This window comes from Hypanus sabinus, chromosome 14, assembly GCF_030144855.1.
Source record: "Hypanus sabinus isolate sHypSab1 chromosome 14, sHypSab1.hap1, whole genome shotgun sequence".
In the NCBI taxonomy this organism is placed as follows: domain Eukaryota; kingdom Metazoa; phylum Chordata; class Chondrichthyes; order Myliobatiformes; family Dasyatidae; genus Hypanus; species Hypanus sabinus.
The window spans coordinates 103850271-103875717 of NC_082719.1; the positions used below are offsets into that span (position 1 = coordinate 103850271).

The following is a 25447-nucleotide window of genomic DNA, read 5'->3' on the forward strand; positions in this document are numbered from 1 at the left end:
CTTTCCCCCATTCCCAACCATAACTCCCCTCTCCCTGTCCCCTTCCCTCTCTCAGTCCACAATAGAGACCCATATCAGAATCAGGTTTATCATCAGTCACATGCATCATAAAATTTGTTTTCTTTTGTGGCAGCAGTACAGTGTGATACACAAAATTATTACAGTACAGTGCAAAAGTCGGAGGCAGCCTAGGTAAGACGTTCGTGTCTATGACTTTTGCATACGGGTTAGGGTTAATAATTTGTGGGCATGCTGTTTTGGTGCTGGAAGCGTGGAGGCACTTAGCTGTTCAGCACAACCCTCACTGATTTGATTTGACGCAAACAGTGCATTTCATTTTATGTCTTGATGTATGTATGTCTAATAAAACTAACCCTTCTTTTGAATCACTAAAATACAAATGGCACAAATACTGAGTATATTTCTGGTGTACAGACCCAGGCTGTCATACCTGATTGTTCATTAATTTGAAGAAAAGAGACATGCAATTCCAAACAGTTTAGGTGCTCTAAACTGATAATTATGTACAGAGGTAACTGGAAAAGTTTCCAAAAGCATCCTGAACCTCTCTATAGCTATTAACTAAGAATATATATGGCAGGCAAACCAGACTTCACTCCACTCATCCTATTCATCTGACTTTTTTATTACTGTTACATGTTCACTCTAACTGATTTTACAGTGAACTATTAGTAAAACTTGCAGGTTAGTTCTCAGTTATGGGACCCTCCGTTTTTCGGGTTGATCATAGATGTTGCATCCTAGCTGTCCGGATACACAAAGCCAGGGCAGTACGATTAGGGAGCAAGCTGTTGCCCTTGTAGCAGGCTCCCACTCTCCACATGGCTGATTAATCCAAAGGAACAGCAGAGACTAATACAGTTTGGCACCGGCGGCATTGCAGGAGTTCCCAGTCAGCATTGCACTCAATATAGGTTGTACTCCTGAAGCCTTCCCTGTGAGTCAGTATAGCCGCAAGGCAGTGGAGGTTTGAGATCAGAGTTTTCCTTCTAGATGAGCTTCCACCACGGCTGATGAGCCCCATCTGCCTGAAGCAACTGGTTTTAAGGAGTCAGTAACCCCCATTGCCCTTTCTCCGCTAGTAGAAACGGTTCTGCTGGGCTTAGTAGTTAAGCCAATTGTAAAGGCCTGGAGGTGAACTTGGTTGTCAGAGGGTATTTGAGACGCATGCCTTTGGGAACATTTAATAGGTACCACTACCACCCTGTGGGTATCACAACTTTAAGGAACTAGTTATAAAAATAAAGAAACTGGTAGGCTTAAAAACTGTTAAGTGAACATCCTGTTATATGATAGCATAAATGAATTATGCAGCCTTGTAATTCATGTGGCTGTCGTTATATACTCTGTTGTAGACAATGCATTGATCTTCCTAAGCCTTTGTTTTGATTGAGAACATCTTTTGAATAGTCTTTCCATATTTCTTTGGTATGTCACCAATCATACTTAATTACATATATTGTGATCATACTCCTAAAACAAGATAAATTTCCTCTGGTTGTGGGTAATTTTTGAAAAGAGATCTGGCTAGATTCCCAGTAACAGCAGAAAAGAAAATCAATGACATTTATAATCCCGTCTTGGTACAATTGAATATTTAAAATGGAAATGTGAAAACATGTCTTTAATACCAATTAAATGTTTGCAATTTGAAAATTTGCAGAATTTACCAAAAGCACACAAAAAAACTGTTTCCTTATTAGGGATATTGAATTCAAGAAAAAATGAACATTTTTCAAAAGAAAATTTCCTTGCAGCATAGAGATCTTTTTACAATTTAAAATGAATTGATTGAATGCAGAAATCCTAGTGGTGTAGTAAATCTGGTCAGCTCAGACTTGTTAAGTTATTATAACTCAGAAATCCAGGCTGGATCTAACAACAAGCACTTACCATTGTCTCTTCTCCTAAGCTTCTTTGTCTAACAGCTCCTTCAATATAAGTCAGCCATAGTGACATGGTAGCGTAGCAGGGAGACGTTATTTCAGCTTGGGATGTTCCAGAGTTTGGAGTTCAATTCTGGCGCTACTCTGTTTTGTAAGGTGTCTCTGTACCCCATGGAATACATGGGTTTTCTCTGAGTTCTCCGGTTTTATAGTCTGTGCTGTAAAGCACTGCACTAGCCGTTACCCTATTGTGTCCTGCTTCTGCAGAGCACAGGACCAGTCCTTTCAACTGATAATGTCTGTACTGAAGGCAATACTGAATGATAGCAAATCCCCTTTGCCTATACATAATCCATGTTCTTTCATTCATTACATATATCACCACAGTAGCACAGCGGTTAGCGCAATGCTATTACAGCTTGGGGTTTTGTAATTTGGAGTTCAAGCTCTCTGTATGTCCTCCTCGTAGAATGCATGGGTTTTCTCCATGTGTTCTTGTTTCCTCCCACAGTCCAAAGACGTACCAGATAGGTTAATTCGTTATTGTAAATTCTCCTGAGATTAGGTTAGGATTAATGAAGAATGTTGGGATTTTTGGGGCGGTGTGGCTCATAGGCCACAAGAGCCTATTCCCTGTTAGATCACCAAATGAATAAATAAAATTATCTCTCCATTCCATTCTCATTTAGGTACTTCAGCTAAAATTTATCTTCGTCTTCTCCTTGAAATGATTCTTATGATAGAGAATTGTGAGTGCTAACCACTTTCTATGTAAGTAAGAGTTCCTCCAGATTCTCCTGATTAGATTAATTAATGATTGTCCTTAGCTCAATTGAAAACAAATTGTCAGGATTAACCCTGTCAGCCCTTTACATAACTATAACACATCATCCTTTTGTCTTTTTTAGAGAATCAGAATCCGGTTTAATTTCATTGACGTGTACTCAGTGGCCACTTGATTAGTTACTTAGTCACTTAGATCATATTTCTTCCCCGTTCTGATATTTGGTCTGAACAACAGCTGAACCTCTTGATCACATCTGCATGCTTTTATGTATTGAGTTGCTGCCACATGATTGGCTGATTATATATTTGCATTAAGAGTATGTGTACAGGTGTATTTAATAAAGCGGCCACTGAGTATATGTTAATTTTATTCTCTCCAGAAAAGAACTGTAGTTACTTTTGAAAACATCTCTTAAGATAGGTGGGATGTGCTTATCAAGCAACTGGTGCAATGATCCTTTAGTGATTCCACTGTTGATTATGACAACCAAGTTGTAATTAGGGCAGCAATGTAGCAGTTAGCATAAGCTATGACAGCATCAGTGACCCAGGTTCAGTTCTGCCACTGTCTGAAAGGAGTTTATTCATTCTTCCTGTAACTGTGCAGCTTTTCTCCAGGTTCTCTAGTTTTCTTCCATATTCTGAAGATGTACAGGTTAGGGTTAGTGAGTTGTGGGCATGCTAAGTTGGTGCCAGAATCATGGTGACACTTGTGGGCTGCCCCCAGTACATCCTCAGACTGTGTTGGTTGTTGATGCAAAATAACTGTTAGTTTTAATGTGCCGATGTACATGTGACAAATAAAGCTAATCTTTCTTTGAGCTCTGGCTGAGGATACTATTTTATCAGTGTGACAATAAACCAAACCCCACCATGGATGTCCCAAGCCCAGCCAGCTGTGAAAGGAGGAGGGTTGGACATTGGACTAGCATCCCAATCCTGTAAAAACCCAGAGCTACAGAAATGCCAACAGAAGCTCCAAAGACCTTATCCCTGGAAGAGAAAGGATACACCAAGAAGATGGGCTACACGTGGGGACAACTTGCAAGACTGGGCAGGCCAGAGGACTTGGCAAACTGCTGTCTATGCCTATGCCGCAGTAGGGGTGATGGGCTTAAAGAAAAAAAAGACAATAAACCAAAATCGTACTTGATGAAATATACATACAAGATTCCATGCAATTCAAGAAGAACAAGGTTATTCTTGGAGTGTTGTCCACCATTGAGTGTGGTCCAAAGTCATGAAAAAGTAGATTAACTAGTCAATTCTTAACTAATTAGCTATTGGGTGAACGATGTTAGAAATTCAGAAAAAGGATTGATCAGCTATGGGTTATAGTGAAACTGCATTAGGATAGAAGGAAACCATTCAACCCCACCAGGTCTGTGATAGATCTCAGTAGAACTACATGTAACCTTAAAAATTATTTTCTTTCAAGTATGTTGGTGAGGTCTAATTTGCAGTATTATCTCCAGTTTTGGTCACTTACTAACAGGAAAGATATAAATTAAGATTGAAGGAGTACAGAGGACATATACAAGGATGATGCCAGGACTTGATGTTCTGAATTATAGGGAAAGGGTGAATAGGCGATGGCTTTATTTCCTGGAGTGCAGGTGAATGAGGGGGAGATTTGATAGATGTATACAAAATTATGAGGGGTATAGATAGGGTAAACGCTAACTGGCTTTTCCCACTGAGGTTGGGCGGGACTAGAGCTAGAGGTCATGGGTTAAGGGTGAAAGATGAAATGTTTAGGGGGAACTTCTTCATTCAGAGGGTGGTGAGAGTGTAGAACGTGGACTCAATTTAACATTTAAGAGAAATTTAGTTAAGTACATGAATGGCAGGGGTATGGAGTGCTATGTCCAGATGTGGGTTCATAGGACCGGTAGAATAATAGTTGGACACCAACTAGATGGGCCAAAGGGCTTGTTTCTATGCTTTAGTGCTCTATGACTATGAAAAACATCTGCTGCCTACAATTTGAGAACATTTGAGCTACCTGGGAAGATTGCCAGCTACTATGGAAAAATTCCTTCACTAGGAAATAATCCCTTCCCTGTCAATTTATTCAACAGATACATTCAGGCTGCAGAATTGGAAGGTTATTACTCCATGCTAGATAGATCTGTGAAATTGAGAAATGCAAAAGTACTCTCTTTTTGTTTGGCATTTTGAACTGAGGCACTACATCTCTGACATGTGATCCAGAAAGGATGATAGGTTTACAAATATTAAACCATAAGACTCTAAGACATAAGAGCTGAATTAGAACACTCGGCCCATTGAGTCTACTCCGCCATTCCATAATGACAGACTTATTTTCCCTCTTAAACTCATTCTCAGCCTGTAACCTTTGACACCCTGACTAATACTTTAAATATACTCAATAATTTAGCCTTCTCAGCTGTCCATGGCGATGAATATCACAGATTCATCACTCTCCGTCTAAAGATTTTTTTCCTCATCTCTGTTCTAACAGGAGGTCCCCCTATTCTGAGGCTGTATCCTCTGGTTGGATACTCCCCCACTAAAGGAAACGTCCTCTCCACATTCACTCTACCTAGATCTTTCAATACTCATAAGCTTTCAGTGAGATCCCCATCATTTTCCTAAACTTCAGCAAGTACAGGCCAAGAGGCATCAAATGCTCCGCATTGTCAATTATCCCAGTGTCCTGGAAATATACTGAGGGCAGAGTTTTCAGAAGTAACTAGAAGGATCATCTCTAGGCAACCCTAAATAACACAGAAGTTTCTCTTACGTTGTTACAAAAATATCTATTTTTTTTGGAAAGCAGTGTCTTTCATCATCAAAATCATTCCATTGACAGAATTATTTGTCAAGTGTTCCTTCTGAAGAGGTTTGCAACAGGAAGAAAAGTAAGGTACAGTCAGAAATTTTAAGGGACTTCAAATAGGAACTTGTTGCTCAGTTCATCCACAGAAGAGTGTTGGAGCTGTCATTTTCTGTATCACTTACTGATTCAGTGCTAAAAATGTTCATTCTTCTTGCAAACTTAAAGCAATAGAATCACAAACACAATTGGTTCTGTAGATACTGGAAATCCAGAGCAACACACACAAACTGAAGGAACTCTGCAATCAGACACCATTGCTCATTTCTACTTAATTAAAAAGGGCTTCTTCCCCCTTCTTTTCCAGTTCAGATGAACTCCGCCCAAAACGTTGACTGTTTATTTCCCTCCATAGATGCTGCTTGACCTGCTGAGTTCATCCAGTATTTTGTGTGTGTAACAGAATCACTTTTTAAAAATTATAGATGATTGGTAATCAGGTTGAAACAATGCCAGAGTTTGTTAATTCTCAACTCCTCAATGAGAAGTCACCATGGAAGAGGCTGCTCCTTGAACATTGAGTTACTTTGCTTATGAGAACATTTGATAATTTCAGGTTGCTTTGTGTTTTCCATGTCCTCAAACTCTTGGATGTCTGAAACTGTTTCACCACCAGATATGTGAATGAAATATAGGCAAATGTACAGTCAATTCCAATTGTAAACACAATATATGAACACGAACCACACACAAAATGCTAGAGGAAGTCATCCAGGCATCCTGATGAAGGATCTCGGCTCGAAGTGTCGACTCTTCATCCCTTTCCATTGATGTTGCCTGACCTACTGGGTTCCTCCAGCATTTTATGTGAGTTACTCAACATATGAACCACATAAATGATGCTAAACAGATGTGCTAATGAGTGTCTTGAACATTTAATAACTACTAGTAAATCAATGGTTGAGCACTGAATTGTTTGGTAGAATAAAAGGATATGGCAGTACAGATGCATAACCTCTTGAAAGTGGTGTCACATGTAGATATGGTCATAAGGAGAGCTTTTGGCACACTGGCATTCATAGATCAGGGTTGGCGTGACAGCATGGTAGTGTAGTGGTTAGCAAAAGGCTATTACAGCACTTGTTTAATTCTCACCACTGTCTATAAGGTGTTGATACACTTTCCCTGTGACTGTGTCCAATTCATCCCTAAAGACATACCAGTTAGTAGGTTAATTGGTCACATGGGTGTAATTTGGTGGCATGGGCTTGTTGCGTCAGATGGGCCTGTTACTATGCTGTATCTCTATAAGAATAATAATTATAATAATAACAAAAATATAATAATAATATGAACTAAATGATGCTGCACAGATGGGCGTTTGTTTAAACATGCAGTAAATATTACTTAGTGAATGGTATGGCTTTGACGTGTGTGACTGAACTAAGGGATATGGGAGTATAGCATCACAGGTAGATAGGGTCCTAAAGAAAACTTTCGGCACACTGGTCTTCAGGAAACAGTGTACTGAGTACAGGAGTTGGGATGTTATGTTGAAGTTGTATAAGACACTGGCGAGACCAAATTTGGAATGCAGGTACCCCCTGCTATTTGAAAGTAGAGCGTTCCATGAAACCTTTTGAAAGCCAAAATGGCGTAAAGCGAAGAAGCAATTACCATTAATTTATATGGGAAAAATTTTTGAGCGTTCCCAGACCCAAAAATAACCTACCAAATCAAACCAAATAACACATAAGACCTAAAATAACACTAATATATAATAAAAGCAGGAATGATATGATAAATACACAGCCTATATGAAGTAGAAATAATGTATGTACAGTGTAGTTTCACTTACACAGGGAGTTCAACGCATGCACAATGTCTTTATTTTGTTCACCACAATCGAAATGCTTAATTACATCCAGTTTTACACTGAGTGTAACACCCTTACGAACTCTGTTAGGCTTTTCTGATACCTTAGGACACATGTTGCTAACAGATGCACAAAATAAATTGAGATAAAGCACAGATGCTCACAGACTCAGTTCAAAGCTATGGTGGCTTGATGCCGAGTGTAGTTCCCAGGGAAGGCGCTTGGTGGCGCCACTCTCGCTGCTCGGGGTGCGCGCTGTCTCTATAACGGCTCGCTGCAAAACAAACGCTGAACAATATTTCCGCTTTTCACTTAGTAAAAACGAAAATCCTCTTTGGATTTATTTCAGTTAACGAAATAAATCGTACCATTTATGTAGGTACTAACGTAGGTCTTTTGTAAAACAAAGTGGCATAAAGCGAACTTTCGAAAAGCAGGGGATACCTGTATTGTGTGCATTTCTGGTCACCTAGCTACAGGAAAGATGTCAATAAGATTTGAACGAGTACAGAAGAAACTTACAAGGATCTTGCTGGGTCTTGAGGACCTAAGATACAGGGAAAGGTTGAATAAGTTCCCTGGAGCATAGGAGAATGAGAGGAGATTTGATAGAGGTATACAAAATTGTGAGGTGTATGGATGGGTAAATGCAAACAGGCTTTTTCCACTGAAGCTGGGTGAGATTAGAACTAGAGGTCATGAGTTATAATTAAAGGGTACCTGAGGGGGAACTTCTTCATTCAGGAGGTGGTGTGAGTGGAGAACAAGCTGCCAGCAGAAGTGAAGGATGCAGGTTAGATTTTGACATTTAAGATGAGCTTGGATGTGAGGGGAATGGGGGGCACTCATCCAGGCATGTATCAATGGGACCAAGCAGTATAGTTCTAAATGGGCTGAAATGGGCTGAAAGGCCTGTTCCATTGTTGGAGTCATCTATTTCTGTATCACTCGATCTGGTATAACCTACAAGGTTACAGATCTAGAACCAGGAAACAAGGAAGTTGTCTTTCACCTTCTTTGGTGGGACAGTCAGTGAATTGCATGAATTTGTTTTTTTTACATTAAACCAACTGTTCCTCCAACCTTCCATCCTTTGAATTTGATGAAGGGCTGAAATAGACTTGTTGATATTTTTCACGTTCTTTGTAAATGTTGCAAGGATGTGGCTGGGGACGAACCCAAGTGCAGGACACAGGCACAGAGGCAGAGTCGGGAGGTGTTAGCACTGTAGCGAGCATGGAATAGGTATCCAGGAGTGTCTTTACAGGGAGATCAGGTTCACATGGAGAATCCAGGAAATGATGCGGAACTTAGAACTGACAGTCCGAAAGAACCATGAAACAAGGTTACTCATACAGGAGTCGACCAACGAACTGGCATCTCCTTGTTGTGATTCCAAGGTTTTTATCCTGCATTTGCTGATGGAAAGCAGGTGCGGGTAATTAGTGGAACTGGGAATGATTAGAAATTAGACGAGAGAATTGAGGCCCAATTACTGAGGTAATAGCAGGGTGGGGAATTGCCTGACAAGACCATGATAATATGCCCCCCCAACAGGAGCCTCCAGGCACTTCTTCAGGCTTGTCTGGATGGTCCCAATGAAAGCCCTGGATGAGGGAAGGATCCAGGATGAAGGAGCGGGGAACCCAGAAAGACTCTTCTGGACTGTACCCTTCCCAGTCTACCAGGTATTGCAGTAGTCATCAGATGGTGTATGCCGGATGGTTGTTGATGATACGGGCAGGTGGGGGAGTTTCAGTTGGAGGACACAAGGGGCTGACGGAAACCGGCTTTAATTGGGAAACGTGAAACGTAGGGTGGATGTGCATAGATCTTGGCAGTTTAATTTGGACTGCTGTGGGATTGATGACACTTTCAACCTTGAAAGGTCCCAGGAAGCAAGGGGCAAGTTTCCTAGGCTTGTTTTTGAGCGGGATGCCCTTGGATGAAAGCCACACGATCTGCCCAGGTCGGTACTCAGGCGCCGGAGTCCGGTGTCAGTCAGCAATCTTCTTATTGTGATTTGCTGATCTGAGTAAGGCCGTGCATGTCTCCTCCCAAACCTTAAGGCACTGATCGATACGGTCCCCAATATGTTCCTGAACAGACGGCACTGCAATCTCCTCTTCTTGTGCGGGGAACAATGGGGGTTGGTACCGAAGGGAGCACTCGAAGGGAGGCCTCCCAATGGCAGATCTCACCAGAGAGTTGTGGGCGTACTCAACCTATGGGAGGTGGTTGCTCCAGGTCGACGGGTTGCTTGCTGTTACATAACGTAGCGTTGCCTCCAAGTCCTGATTGACCCATTCCGTTTGCCTGTTCATCTGGGGGTGGAAGCTGGATGACAGGCTGACCGATGCACCTAAGGCTTGACAGAAGACCTTCCATACCTGCAAGATGAATTGGGGACCTCGATCGGAGATGATGTCTGTGGGGATTCCATGGAGGCTGAAGATGTGGCGGACGAGAAAGTCTGCTGTTTCCTGAGCAGAAAGGAATTTTGGGAGGGCTACAAAGTGCACCATCTTGGAGAACCGGTCTACCACGGTGAGGACAGTGGTGTTTCCACAGGAAGGGGGTAGACCGGTGATCAAGTCTAGGGCAATTTGCGACCAGGGACAGGTGGAGGACGAAGTAATCCCACAGGTGGCCGATGAGAGGCTTTTCCACAGGCACAGATGGAACATGCCGAGACATAGGAACGGGTATCTGGCTCCATGGACGGCCACCAACGGTGTCTTTTCAGGAGAGCCAGGGTCTGATCACTCCTGGGGTGGCAGGCAAACCGAGATGCGTGCACCCACTGGAGAACCTGAGATCTGACAGAATCGGGCACATACAGGCGATTCCCGGGGTCAGGGTCGTCCCGTTGGGCTTCCTTTACTTTGGACTCGATCTCCCAAGTGAGGGTGGCAACCACGCAGGATGGTGGGAGGATAGTCCCTGGGCTGGAAGTGTCCTCCTTGGAGTTATATTGGTGGGAGAGCACTTCTGGCGTCCCATTCTTGGATCCTGGACAGTATGTGAGGGAAAACTTGAACTGTCCAAAAAATAATGCCCAACGGGCCTGGCGGGAGTTCAAACGTTTGGCAGTTCTTACGATTAGTCCACACAACAAATGGGTGTTCCACCCCCTCCAGCCATTGCCTCCATTCTTCCAGTGCTAGTTTGACCGCCAGTAGTTCCCGATTCCCCACGTCGTAATTCCGCTCAGCGCGGGACAGTCAGCGGGTAAAGAAGGCACGGGGCGAAGCTTTTCAGCTGAACTTGATCGTTGAGACAGGATTGCTTCTATCCTGGAGTCAGCAGCGTCCACCTCAACGATGAATTGGCGGGAAGGGTCAAGATGGACTAGGATGGAGCGGTTGTGAAATGCCTCCTCAGGCCAGTGAACGCTGAGTCAGCTTCGGAGTCCCAACAAAAAGGTGTGGTAGGCGAGGTAAGCCGGGTAATGGGGTGGGGGCCACCACTCAACTGTAGTCCCTGATAAGTTGGCGGTAGAAGTTCGCAACCCCAGGAACCACTGAAGTTGCTTGCAGGTCATGGGCCTCGGCCATTCTTCCACCACCCGGATCTTCTCGGGGTCTGCTCGCACCTGCCTGCTCTCAGTGATATAGCCCAGGAAGCTGACCGAAGGAATGTGGAACTCCCATTTTTTCCACCTTCACAAATAACTGGTTTTCCCACAGTCTCTGGAGGACTAGACAGACATGGTGAATGTATTCCTAGGGGCTGCTAGAAAAAGTTAAGATATCATCGAGGTAAATGAATATGAAACAATTAATAAATTCCCTGAGCACATCATTGATTGGGGCTTGAAAAATGACAGGAGCTTTGGTGAGGCTTGACCAAGTATTCGAAGTGGTGCAGAGGTGTATTAAAGGCCATCTTCCACTTGTCCCCCTCCCTCATCCTGACTAGATGGTATACATTACGAAGGTCCAACTTCAAGAAGATGGTGGCTCCGTGAAGTGTTTGAAATGCCGAATTAATGAGGGGTAGTGGGTACTTATTTTTAACTGTTATATTGTTTAGGCCTCGGTGATCAATACAAGGACGAAGCGACCCATCCTTCTTTTCTACAAAGAAGAAACTGGCACCTACTGGGGAGGATGATGGTCTAATAATGCCCACCACAAGAGACTCGCTAATGTATTTCTCCATGGCCTCTCTCTCCGGTCGGTATAGGTTATAAAGACAACTGGTGGGTAGTGAGGCCCTGGAGAGAAGATCGAAGGCACAATCATACAGGTGTTGCGGAGGCAGGGAAAGAGCCCTTTGTTTACTGAATACCGGTCCCGGGTCATGGTAATCTGTGGGGACTCTGGTCAAGTCAAGGGGTTTCAAGACAGGCGGGGTCGCAGTAGTCTCCCTGGGAGATGGGACCCACCACAGACAGTTAGCGTGGCAAAACAGGCTCCAATTAGCTATTTCTGGTAGACCAGTTAATGTGGGGATTGTGGTGGTTCAGCCATGGGTATCCTAGAACTACAGGGGCTTGAGGCAAATGGATAAGACTGAATTGTACCTCCTCTCGTGGCAAACACGAGAGGGCACATTTTTAAAGTGCTTGGAAGTAGGTACAGAGGAGATGTCAGGTCTAAGAATTTTACGCAGAGAGGGGTGAGTGCATGGAATCAGCTGCTGGCAACTGTGGTGGAGGTGGAATCAGTGGAGTCTTTTAACAGACTCCAGGATAGGTACATGGAGCTTAGAAAAATAGAGGGCTTTGGGTAACCTCGGTAATTTCTAAAGTAAGTACATGTTTGGCACAGCGTTGTAAGCCGAAGGGCCTGTATTGTGCTGTAGGTTTTCTATGTTTGTATATTCTTGCAGCAGCATGAAAGGAAGCCCATTTGTAATAATCACATTATTGCCATGACTGAAATAGCAGTTGTGGTACAAATGATCATCTTGAACTTGAAGTACAACAGCTGAACCTCAAACAGTCTTGGTCTAAATGGGTAGATACTTTGCGTGGAAAATGTTTATCTAGTAAGCAATCAAAATATCATGTTTGTTACCTGCTTTATAGATAGAACATAACAGCACAGCACAGGCCCTTTGGCTGACAATGTTATGCTGACGCTTTACTCTACACTGAGATCAATCTAACCTTTCCCTCCCACATAGCCCTCTATCTTTCTATCTTTCGTGTACCTATTTAAGGGCTTTAATGTATCTGCTTCCACCACCACCCTGGCAGGGCATTCCATGCACCTACCATTCTCTGTAGAAAACTTACCTCTGTCATTCTCCCAATACTTTCCACCCAACACCTTAAAGTTATGGCTGTCCACTCAATCTATTCTTATCATTTAGTACATCTCTTGCTCACTCAATCTATCCTGATAAGACATGCTATCTAATTTATGCTACATTATGTTTGGGAATTAAAACAGAGAAGGCAGTTGTGACTGGAAATGGAAAGAACTCCTGGGTGGCAAGTAAGTAAACATGAAATGAAAAGAGCTATCTATTCCATGGGCCTCTGTGTGTGGTAAAATGAAAATAACTTAAGGTGAAAAATTAGGATCTGAAGGAAATAATTACATGTCAGTTGACTTTTTATAGATTCAAAAAAGGCTGTCTAATTCCTAAGCAAAGGCATAATGTAGCTTTAGAAGGAACTAATTTTAGTGTTCCTTAAGCTTGAGGTTGGCTTCACTTGGGTTACTGGAAGTACATATTTTCTCTAAGCACTTGTACAAATTTTACTTCTTAAATGTCTTTCCAATTTTTTTTGAAAAGCTGCCTTAATTTTTAAATGGTAAGCTTAGCAAACAGCTATGAAGGGGAAAGCTTACATTTAAAATGTTCTCATTACAAATGTGGTTTATTGAATAGTGAACATTGGTAATAATAGTCTGAAATAAAAATAAGATGCATAGCCATATATTTTATGTAGTGGATGTTTTTAAAAAAATTATTGCTCTACTTTTTCCCTCATTTTTTGTCTTTTCTTTAGCCTGTTTGCTTTACTTTCGAAGAAGCACAACAAAGTTTTAGAACAGGCTACACAGTCATTAAGCAGTTCAATCAGCACAGAGGAGAATTCTCCAATGCCTGATCACGTAAGTCTTTACAATTGAACTTCATAAAATAAACTTGCCATGCATGGAATAATATTGACCTTACTTGGACAAAAGAGAAGCAGCAAGACTATATGTGTTATTTTATATACAGAAATCTTATCAAATATTGAACATCAAAGAAAATTTATTACCGAAGTATATATACTATTGTTGGCACCACAGTAGCGAAGCAGTTAGCGTGATGTTTGTACAGCTTGGGGTGTTGAAGTTTGGAGTTCAATTCCAATGTCCTCTGTATGAAAGTTTGTATGTTCTTCCAGTCTATGCGTGGGTTTCTTCCGGGTGCTTCAGTTTCTTCCCTCGGTCCAAAGGCATAACGGTTAGTAGATTAGTTGGTCATTGTATTGTCCTGTGACTAGGCTTGGGTGAAATAGGTGGGTTGCTGGGTGGCACGACTCGGTGGGCCAGAGGGGCCTGTTCTGTGCTATATTTCTCAATGAATAATAAAAAAAAACTGTGCATCACCATATACTACTTTGAGGATAATAGAGTCATAGGAAACTGTAACCAGAAACAGGCCCTTCAGCCCATCTAGTCCATGCCAAACCATTAATCTGCCTAGATGCATCAAATTGCAATTGGACCATAGTCCTCCACACTCCTCTCATCCATGTTCCTATCCAAATTTCTCTTAAATGTTCAAATCAACACCACATCCACCATTTGCGCTGGCAGCTCGTTCTACACTCTCATATAACCATATAACCATTACAGCACGGAAACAGGCCATCTCGGCCCTTCTAGTCCATGCTGAACGCTTACTCTCACCTAGTCCCAGTGACCCGCACTCAGTCCATAACCCTCCATTCCTTTCCTGTCCTTATACCTATCCAATTTTACTTTAAATGACAATACCGAACCTGCCTCTACCACTTCTACTGGAAACTTGTCCCACACAGCTACCATTCTCTGAGTAAAGAAATTCCCCCTCATGTTACCTTTAAACTTTTGTCCCCTAACTCTCAACTCATGTCCTCTTGTTTGAATCTCCCCTACTCTCAATGGAAAAAGCCTATCCACATCAACTCTATCTATCCCCCTCATAATTTTAAATGCCTCTATCAAGCCCCCCGTCAACCTTCTACGCTCCAAAGAATAAAGACCTAACTTGTTCAACCTTTCCCTGTAACTTAGGTGCTGAAACCCAGGTAACATTCTAGTAAATCTTCTCTGTACTTTCTCTATTTTGTTGACATCTTTCCTATAATTCGGTGACCAGAACTGTACACAATACTCCAAATTCGGCCTTACAATGCCTTGTACAACTTTAACATTACATTCCAACTCCTATACTCAATGCTCTGATATATAAAGGCCAACATACCAAAAGCTTTCTTCACCACCCTTTGAGTGAAGAAGTTCTCCCTCATGCTTCCCTTAAACATTTCACCTTTCATCCTTAATCCATGACCTTCAGTTGTACTCTCACCCAACTGTACTGGAAAAAGCCTGCTTGTAATACCCCATCTATACCACTCATAATTTTGTATACCTCTATCAAATCTCCTCTTAACCTTTATTCTGGGGAGTGAAGTCCTAACCTATTCAACCTTTCCTATAGCTCAAATCCTCAAGTCTTTGTAAATTTTCTGTAAATTTTTTCAACCTTGTTTACATCTTTCAAAACTGAACATAATACTCCAAATCATACTAAGGTAGGAGGTGTTGTGGATAATGTGGGATTTCAAAGCTTGCAGGGAGATTTATGCCGGTTAGAAGAATGGGCTGAACGTTGGCAGATGGAGTTTAATGCTGAGAAGTGCTAGGTTCTACATTTTGGCAGGAATAATCCAAATAGAACATACAGGGTAAATGGTAGGACATTGAGGAATGCAGAGGAACAGAGAGATCTAGGAATAACAGTGCATAGTTCCCTGAAGGTGGAGTCTCATGTAGATAGGGAGGTGAAGAAGGCTTTTGGAACGCTGGCCTTTATAAATCAAAGCATTGAGTACAGAAGTTGGGATGTAATGTTAAAATTGTATAAGGCATTGGTAAGGCCAAATTTGGAATATTGTGTGCAGTTCTGGTCACCGAATTATAGGAAAGATATCAATAAATTAGAGAGAGTGCAGAGATGATTTACTAGAATGTTACCTGGGTTTCAGCACTTAAGTTACAGAGAAAGGTTGAACAAGTTAGGTCTCTATTCATTGGAGCGTAGAAGGTTGAGGGGGGATTTGATCGAGGTATTTAAAATTTTGAGAGGGATAGATAGAGTTGACGTGAATAGGCTGTTTCCATTGAGAGTAGGGGAGATTCAAACGAGAGGACATGATTTGAGAGTTAGGGGGCAGAAGTTTAAAGGAAACACAAGGAGGTATTTCTTTACTCAGAGAGTGATAGCTGTGTAGAATGAGCTTCCTGTAGAAGTAGTAGAGGCCAGTTCAGTTGTGTCATTTAAGGTAAAATTGGATAGGTATATGGACAGGAATGGAGTGGAGGGTTATGGGCTGAGTGCGGGTAGGTGGGACTAGGTGAGATTAAGAGTTCGGCACGGACTAGGAGGGCCGAGATGGCCTGTTTCCGTGCTGTGATTGTTATATGTTATATGTTAAATTAGGCCTCACTAATGTCTTACACATTTTCAACATAACATCCCAATTCCTGTACTCAGTACATTGATTTATGAAGGCGAAAGTGTGCCAAAAGCTTTCATTATGACCCAATCTACCTGTGATGCCACCTTCAAGAAAGTATGGATCTATTCCCAAATCCCTCTGTTCTATCAGCACTTCTCAGTTACCACATTATCAAGATTGTGGATATAGATAACAAACAACAATAGTCCCAGCACTGATCCCTGTAGCACACCACTAATCACAGGCCTCCAGTCAGAGAGGCAACCATCTGCTACCACTTCGGCTTCTCCTGTGAAACGAATATCTAATGCAATTAACTACCTCATCTTGAATGCCAGATGACTGAACCTTCTTGACCAATCTTCCATGTGGGACCTTCTCAAAGGCTTTGCTAACATCTAGGTAAACAATCTCCACTGCCCTGTCTGTAACTTCCTTGAAGATTGGTTAGTTATGACTTACCATGCACAAAACCATGTTGACTATCCCCAATCAGTCCCTGTCTCACTAAATACAGTTGTCCCTCAGTATCCACGGGGGATTGGTTCCGGGACCCCCCTCTCCCCCCCCCCCCACGGATACCAAAATCCACGGATGCTCAAGTCCCTTATATAAAATGGTGTAGTATTTGCATAAAACCTACGCACATCCTCCCATACTTAAAATCATCTAGATTACTTATAATACCTAATACAATGTAAATGCTATGTAATTAGTTGTTATACTGCATTGTTTAGGGAATAATGACAAGAAACAAAAGTCTGTACATGTTCAGTACAGACGCAGCTATCGTAGCTCTTCTGGGAACGCTGATGCTGCCTCGGCATCAGCCGATGCCGATTCTCCCGTGATCTTTAAGTTCTTGAGGCTGTAGCGCTTTACATAGCTAGTCAGCCATCCCTTACTAGCCTTAAACTCCTTCCTCTTGCTCTCACCACAAGTAGCAAACCAACAAGACGCGAAGCAAACAATGCTCAAACAGCGAGTGCTGGAGAGAGACTCAGGATCTGTGAGATGGCGGGAGGCTACAGCAGGGTATGCCTTCACATCACTTCATTCGTGTGGGTTGAGCGAATTAGAGCTTGGTGCACGGCAATTCAAGTTTTGCTTTTTGGAACTTGCTGGAATTTTTTTTCTAATATTTTCTATCTGCGGTTGGTTGAATCTGCAGATGCGGAACCCTTGGATACAGGGGGCCGACTGTACTTATATATCTGGTCCTTTAGAATGCCTTCCAATAATTTTCCCAATACTGATGTCAGGCTCACCAGCCTGTAATTTCCTGGCTTAATTTTAGAGCCTTTCTTAAACAATGGAACAACATTAGCTCCCCTCCAATCCTCTGCCACCTCGCCTGTCACTAAGGATGACTTAAGTATCTCTGCTAGGGCCCCTGCAATTTCTGCACTTGCCTCCCAAAGGGTCTGAGGGAGCACGCTGCCAAGCCCTGGGGATTTATCCACTCTCATTTTCCTCAAGGCAGCAAACAACTCCACCTGTGTAGTCTGTATGGGGTCCATGACCTGACTGCTGCAGTGCCACAATCTATAGACGCTGTGTCCATCTCCTGAGTAAATACAGATGCAGATCTCCCCCATCTCTTTCAGTGCCACACAGATATTAGCACTGTGATTCTCCAGGGGACTAGTTTTGTCCTGTGCTATCCTTTTGCTCTTACTGTATCTGGTGAAGCCCTTAGGATTCTCCTTCACCCTGTCTGCTAGAGCAACCTCATGCCTTTTAGCACTCGCAATTTCTTTCTTAAGTGTTCTCTTGCACTTCTTACTGTCAAGTATCTTATCTGTTCCTATCTGCTTATATACTATGTACCTCCTTCATTTTCTTAACTAGAGCCTCAATATATCTTGAACACCAAGATTTCCTAAACTTGTTATCCTTGCCTTTTATTCTGACAGGAACATACAAAACTCTGTACTCTCAAAATTTCACTTTTGAACGTCTCCCAATTACCAAGTACACCTTTGCCAGAAAACAACCTGTCCCAATCCACACTTGCCAGATCCTTTCTCATTTCATCAAAGTTGGCCTTTCTCTCATGTACATTCTTAACCTGAGGACCTATCGTTTTCCATAATTAACTTGAAACTAATGGGATTATGATAACTAGATGCAAAGTGTTCCCCTGCACAAATTTCTGCCACTTGCCTTGTCTCATTCTATAATAGGAGATCTAGTACTGCACTCTCTATTCGGGACTTAAATGAACTAGTTAAAGAAACTCTCTTCAACCCACTAGATGGACTCTTTCCCATCCAACCCTGTTACAGTATGGGAGTCCCTGCCAATATTTGGAAAGTTAAAATCACCTATTGTCACAGCCTTATGTTTCTTGCAGTAGTCTGTGATCTCTCTACAAATTTGCTTCTTTAAATCCCACAGACTGTGGGGTGGTCTATAATGTTATCCCATTAATGTAGGATAATCTTTCTTATTCCTCAGTTCTACCCGTGAAGTCTCATTAGATGTGCTCTCCAATCTGCCCTGACTGAGCACTGCTGTTACATTTTCCCTAGTAACACCACTCCTTCTCCTTTAATCCTTTCTGCTCTGTCACGTCTAAAACAATGTAACTCCAGAACACTGAGCTGCTAGTCATGCCCCTTCTGTAACCAAGCTTCACTAATGGCCACTATATCATAATTCCATGTGCTGGTCCATGCCCTAAGCTCACCCGCTTTTCTTACAATACTCCTTGCATTGAAATATATGCAGCTTAGATATTAGTCCCACAGGCTCGACCTTTTTATTCCTGACATTGTATTGGGCTTAACAACATCTTTCTCCACAACTGCTCCACTATCTGTTGTGGTATTCTGGTTCCCATCCCTCTGCAACTATAGCTTAAACCTTCCACCCAGTGCAGCAGTAGCAAACCTTCCCAGTAGGATATTAGTGCCCCTCCGGTTCAGGTGCAAGCTGTCACTTCTGTACAAGTTCCACCTTCCCTGGAGGAGAACTCAATGATCCAAACATCTGAAGCCCTCCCTCCTACACCAACTCCTTAGCCATGTGTTAAACTGTATAATCTTCCTAGTTTTAGCCTCACTGGCACATGGCACAGGTAGTAATCCTGAGATTACAACCCTGGAGGTCCTGTCCTTTAATTTAGCCTAACTCCCAGAACTCACTTTGCAGGACCTTGTCACCCCCTCTTACACATGTCATTGGTACTGATATGGACCACAACCTCTACTGCTTGATCTGAGACATCTCTGACCCTGGCACCTAGGAGGCAACATACCATCTGGGAACCTCATTCTTGTCTTCAGTATCTTCTTTTTGTCCCCTTAAGCCACTAATCCCCTATCACCACAAAATGCCTTTTATCCCCTTTCCCTTCTGAGTCACAGAGCCAGATTCTATGCCAGACACCTGACCGCTTTGGCTTTCTTCTGCTAGGTCATTTCCCCCAACAGTATCTAAAGTGATATACTTGTTGTTGTGGGGAACAGCCACAGGGGTACTCTGCTCTGGCTGCCTTACCTCTCCTGGCTGTCACCCAGTTACCTCTGTTCTGCACCTTAAGTGTAACTACCTCCCTGTATGTCCTGTCTATCAACATCTCAGCCTCCTGAATGATCCAGAGTTCATCTAGTTCCAGCTTCAAGTCCTTAACATGGTCTTTTGGAAGGTGCAGCTGGATGCACTTCTTGCAGATATAGTCATCAGGGACTCATGAAGTCTCCCTGCCTTCTGAAATCCCACAAGAGGAGCATTCCACTATCCTGTCTGGCATCCCTACTTCTCTAAATGTGTAATACAAAAGAAAAAATAACAAATAAATCTACTTAGGATCTATGTCTCTCTTCATCAAATCCTCAATGAGTCTGAGCCTCAGCTCCCCACAGTGGCAGCTCTTCTTAAATCTAACTTCTTGTTATTGGATCTTGCCAGGTGCCTAATTATGTGCAATTCCAATGTCTTTTCGGGAACTGACACGCAAAATGTGCCGGTTGCCCCGGCTTGCTTCTTTTAAACTCTCACTCTCTCTGTACAGTCTGATGTCTCCTCGGGAACTGAGGCAAGCAAAATGAACAGACTGATCTCACTTTCTTCTTTTAAACTCTCAGTGACAGAAGTAATGAGAAGAGGGCAAGGTTGGAGTCCTTCATGATAGATGGTGACTTCTTAAGGCATCAACTTTTGAAGATGTTTTGAGTGGTGGGGAAGCTAATGTCCATGATGGAGCTGGATGAGTCTATAAGCCTCTGCAGCCTTTTCTGACCCTGTGCATTGGCATCTCCATACTAGGTGGTGATACATCTAGTCAGAAGTTTGCTAGAGTTCTTGGTGACATTCCAAATCTCCTCAAACCCCTAATGAAGTACAGCTGCTATCATGCCTTCTTTGTAATTGCATCAATATTTTGGGCCCAAGATAAATCCTCAGAGGTATTGACACCCAGGAACTTGAAGCTGCTCATCCTTTCCACTGCTAACCCCTTGATGAGGACTGATGTGGATTCTCCTGACTTCCCTTCCTGGAGTCCACAATCAGTTCCTTCCTCTTAGTGACATTGAAAACAAGGCTATTGTGACACCGCTCAAACAGACAATCAATCTCACTCTTATCAACACGTACAACACGCTGGAGGAACTCAGCAGGTCGGACAGCATCCGTGGAAACGAGCAGTCAACGTTTCGGGCCAAGGCCCTTCATCAGGACTGACAGACAACCACTGAAAACAATCAGTCTCACTCCTATGCGCCTCCTCATCACCAGCTGAGATTCTACCAATAACAGTTGTGTCATCGACAGACTTATAGATGACATTTGAGCTGTGCCTAACCGCACAGCTATTAATGTAGAGAGAGCAGAGCAGTGGGCTGTGCACACATCCTTGAGCTGTGCTTATGTTGATTGTCAACAAGGAAGGGATGTTATTTCAAATCTACATTGACCAATTTCCCAATGTGAAAGTCAAGGACTTAGTTGCAAAAGGACGTGCAGAGTCCCAGGCTTGTTGATTCACGGTGAGGGGATGATGGTGTTGAATGCTGAACTGTAATCAATAAGCAGAAGCCTGATATAGGTATTGCTGTTGCCCAGGTGGTCCAAGGCCAAGTGGAGAGTCAATGCGAATGTATCTGTTACTTTCCACGTAGTGTCCCATACTTGAATGATTCTAATTCTCAGTTACATCTAGCCATGTTTGGTTTCATTTCTGGAGGAGTTGTGAATAGAATTCATCTGGAAGATTAAACTGCATGGAATTTGTGGCGAATTAGCAGGTTTAGATTCAGAACTGGCTTGCCCAGAGAAGGCAGAGGGTAGTGCTTGGAGGGACTTACTCTAGTTGGAGGTCTGGGATTAGTAGTGTTCTGTAGATTGGTCCTCTGCTGTTTGTGATGTATATAAATCACCTGGATAAAATTGTAGATGGGTGGGTTAGTAAGTTTACAGATGATACAAAAATAGGTGGTGTGGATAGCATAGGAGACCAGCAAAGCAAACAGTGGGATATAGATCAGTTGCAGATATGGGCAGAGAAATGGCAGATGAGGTTTAACTTGGACAAATGTGAAGTGTTCCATCTTGGTATGTCAACTGTTAAGAGCAAGATCCTTTATTGTGTTGATGAGCAGAGGGAGTCAAAGTTCATAGTTCCCTGAAAGTGTCTACGCAGGTTAATAGGGTGGTTAAGAAAGCATATGACATGTTAATCTTTATTAGTTGAGGCGCTGAGTTCTAAAATCAGGAGGTTATGTTGCGTATTTATAAAACTTTAGTTAGGCCACATCTGGAGTATTGCATACTGTTCTGTTTGCCCCATTATAGGAAGGATGCTGCCTGGATTAGAGGGACAGTGCTCCAGAGGTTGGATAAATTTGGTTCTCTGGAGCGGTGGAGGCTGAGGGGGAGAATCGACAGAAGTTTATAAGATTGTGAGAGACACAGCTAGAGTAGACAGACGGTATCTTTTTTCCCAGGGTTGACTGATGGGTGCCTGGAATACACGGCCTGGGGTGGTGGTAGAAGCAGATGTATTAGAGAATTTTAAGAGGCTGCATGAAGATATACATATGAATGTGAGAAGAATGGGACGATAAGAACACCATGTAGGCAGAAGAGATTAACTTAGTTGGCTGTTCATGTCAAATATCATGATTGTCTGTAATGCTGCACTCCCAGATGAGGTCAAACCTTTTATGTGTTTATGCACATAAAAGATTCTGCAGATGCTGGAAATCTAGAGCAACACACAGAAAATGCTGGAAGAATTCAGCAAATCAGGCAGAATCTATAGAAATGAATAAACAGTTAATGTTTCGGGCCAAGACCCTTCTTCAGGACTGGAAAGAAAGGGGGAAGAAACCAGACTAAAAAGGTGGGGGGAGAGTAAGGACAAGTGAGAAGATGATAGGTGAGGCCAAGTGGGTGAGAGAGGTAAAGAGTTGGAAAAGAAGGAATCTGATCAGAAAGAAGAGTGGACTATGGGAGAAAGGGAAGAATAAGGGGTACCAAGGGGAGGTGATAGGCGGGTAAGGAGAAGAGGTAAGTGGCCAGAGTGGGAATTAGAAGAAGAGGGAAGGGGGATGAAAAATATTACTAGAAGGGGAAATCAATGTTCATGCCTTCAGGTTGGTTGCTAATTAAATGATGTACGAGATGTTGCTCCTCCATTCTGAGAGTGACCTCATCATGCCAAAAGAGGAGGCCATGGACCAGCATGTTGGAACAGAAATGGGGATAGGAATTAAAAAGATTGACCACCAGGAAATGCCACTTCTGGTGGATGGAGCAGAGGTGCTTGACAAAACGATTCCCAGTTTACGTTTTGTACTTTTGCTTTTATGCATGTTTCGAAAGGGAGAATAAATCCACATCTGTGCAAATCCCTGCAGCATCTGGTGACCCTGGCATCTTCCTCTCAGAGGTTGACAACAGAATATCTTTCAAGAGGTGAACCTTGCAATGCGTCAGGCCCTGGTGGTGTACCTGGTAGAGCTCTGAATGCCTGTGCCAACTGACTGGCAGGAATGTTCAGTGACATCTTCAATCTCTCCTTCCTGCAGTTGGAGGTTCCCACCTACTTTAAAAAGTTAACAATCATACCAATGCCTAGGAAGAGTAGAGTGAGCTGCCTCAATGACTGTTGCCCAGTTGCGCTCACATCTAGTGTGATGAACTGCTTTGAGAGGTTGGTCATGGCTAGAATCAACTCTTGCCTAAGCAAGGATCTGGACTTGCTGCAAATTGCCTATCACCAGGATAGGTCTACAGTGGATGCAATCTCATTGGCTCTCCATTTATCCTGAGATCATCCGAACAGGGATTGATTCGGGATATTCAGCATGGGTTTGTGTGTGGTAGGTTGTGTTTAACCAATCTTATAGATTTTTTGAGGATGTTACCAGGAAAATTGATAAAGGCAAGGCAGTAGATGTGGTTTGCATTGCTTCAGCAAGGCATTTTACAAGGCTCCGCATGGTTTTGTACCGGATCATAGCTTTCCATAGTCCTCCCATCCATATACTTATCCAAATTTCTCTTAAGTGTTGAAATCAACCCCACATTCTCCAATTCCACTGGTAGCTCATTCCACACTCTCGTCACCTTCTGAGGGAAGTTTTCCCTCATGTTCCCCTTAAAAATTTCACCTTTCACTTTTAACCCTTGACCACTAGTTCTAGTCTCACTCAACCTCAGTGGAAAAACCTGCTTGCATTTACCCTATCTATACCCCTCAAAATTTTATATACATCTATGAAATCTCCTCTCATTCTCCTACATTCCAGGAAATAAATTCATAACCCATTCAACCTTTCCCTATGTCTCAGGTTCCCAAATCCTGGTGATATCCTTGTAACTTTTTCAATCTTATTGATATCTTTCCTGTAGATAGGTGACCAAAACTGCACACAATACTGCAAATTAGCCTCACCTACATCTTAAACAACTTCCTTTCATGTCTTGTGTAATATCAGACACAGTAAATATTTTCAAACTACTGCCAGTAGGTTTTCTGCTTATCTGTATGGGATGGCAGTGGAGTCTTACTTCATAATTTTGTAACTACATACCTACCCAAGAAAAAAATGGTAATAAGCTTTTCTTAGTGTTCATGTACTGACAGTGTGTTTATCTGCTGTGGAGAGAATCACAGCCATAGAGCCCTCTTAGCCCTACTCCTCCCCACCCTCATCATCTCTCTCTGATACTCTTCTTCCTTCCCTTTGCTCCAGTCCCCCCTGTCACATCCCTTCTTCTTCAGCCTTTTCCTATTCCACCTATACCCTCCTTGCTTCTCTCATCATCCCCCTCTCCCTCTATTTCACCAATCATCTCGTGCTCATCCTGCCTTATGCTTGCTTCTGTCCCCTTCCTTTCCAATCCTGATGAAGGTCTCAGCCGGAAACATTGACTGTTTATTCCCCTGCATAGATGCTGACTGACCTACTGAAATCTGCCAACATCTTACTTATTTTATTTAGAAATACATATGGAACAGGCCCATCCAGCCTTCCGAGCTGCACTGCCCAGCAACCTACTGATTTAACCCCAGCCTAATCGCGGGACAATTTACAATGACCAATTAACCTACTAATTGGTACATCTTTGGAGTGTGGGGGGAAACTGGAATATCTGGGAGAATCCCTGTGCACACGGGAAGGGACGTACAAATCTGCTTACAGAGAATTCCAGAACTGAACACTGAACTCCTACACCCTGAACCTCAACAGTGCTGTGCTAACTGCCTCACTACCTTAGCTCCCAGTTTGTGTTGCTCATAGAATTCATGTGTTTGTTCCCAGATTTGTGCTACAACAAGTAGGAATTCAGTCATTGCATTTGGAAGTCCTTGAGTAATTCTAATAATTCCTTACCCTAGAACTTCTAGGCTAATTCAGATGTCAATTTCTGCTCTCACTCAAAGAAAGAGAATATTTTGAGGTTTACATAATTACTAACACGCACATTTATCCACTGAGCCAGGAATGAGCTAAATGTTGTTCAATGTGCGTCTAGACCAGTCTCCAGATTTTCGTTAAGAGGATTGCGTCATTTCTCATAATTCAAATAACAGGGGAGAATAATAACTGTTTATTTCTCTACATGAAGGGCAAATCTGTTAATGCTTTGTTCAGAAAATTATTATTTTTCATTCTTAGGCCTTTTAGTTACAGTCACTAGTTGGTATAAAATGAAAGAAGACTTTGTTAGCTACCTAAAAGTGTTTTTGTTCCATCACTTAAAATCCCGGGACAAAAAGGGTTAACATATGAGGAGCATTTAATGGCCTTGAGCCTGTACTTAATCTATTGAATATTGAAAAGCCTATATGTGGAAGAGATGTTTCGTATAGAACCAGAGAGCAGCCTCAGAATAGAGGGACGTCCATTTGAAACAGATGAGGAGGAATTTCTTTAGCCAGAGGA

The 25447-nt window shown here is 42.6% G+C and overlaps 1 protein-coding gene across 2 annotated transcripts in view; it reads left to right on the forward strand.

Moving 5' to 3' along the window:
• The window catches only part of dym (dymeclin), a 361807-nt gene that overhangs the window by 217488 nt on the left and 118872 nt on the right, over positions 1–25447 (forward strand). For both annotated transcript variants that reach the window (XM_059989749.1, XM_059989750.1), the window contains exon 14: positions 13338–13443. In XM_059989749.1, the coding sequence (XP_059845732.1) occupies positions 13338–13443 (106 nt within the window). The remainder of the gene's footprint in view (positions 1–13337; positions 13444–25447) is intronic.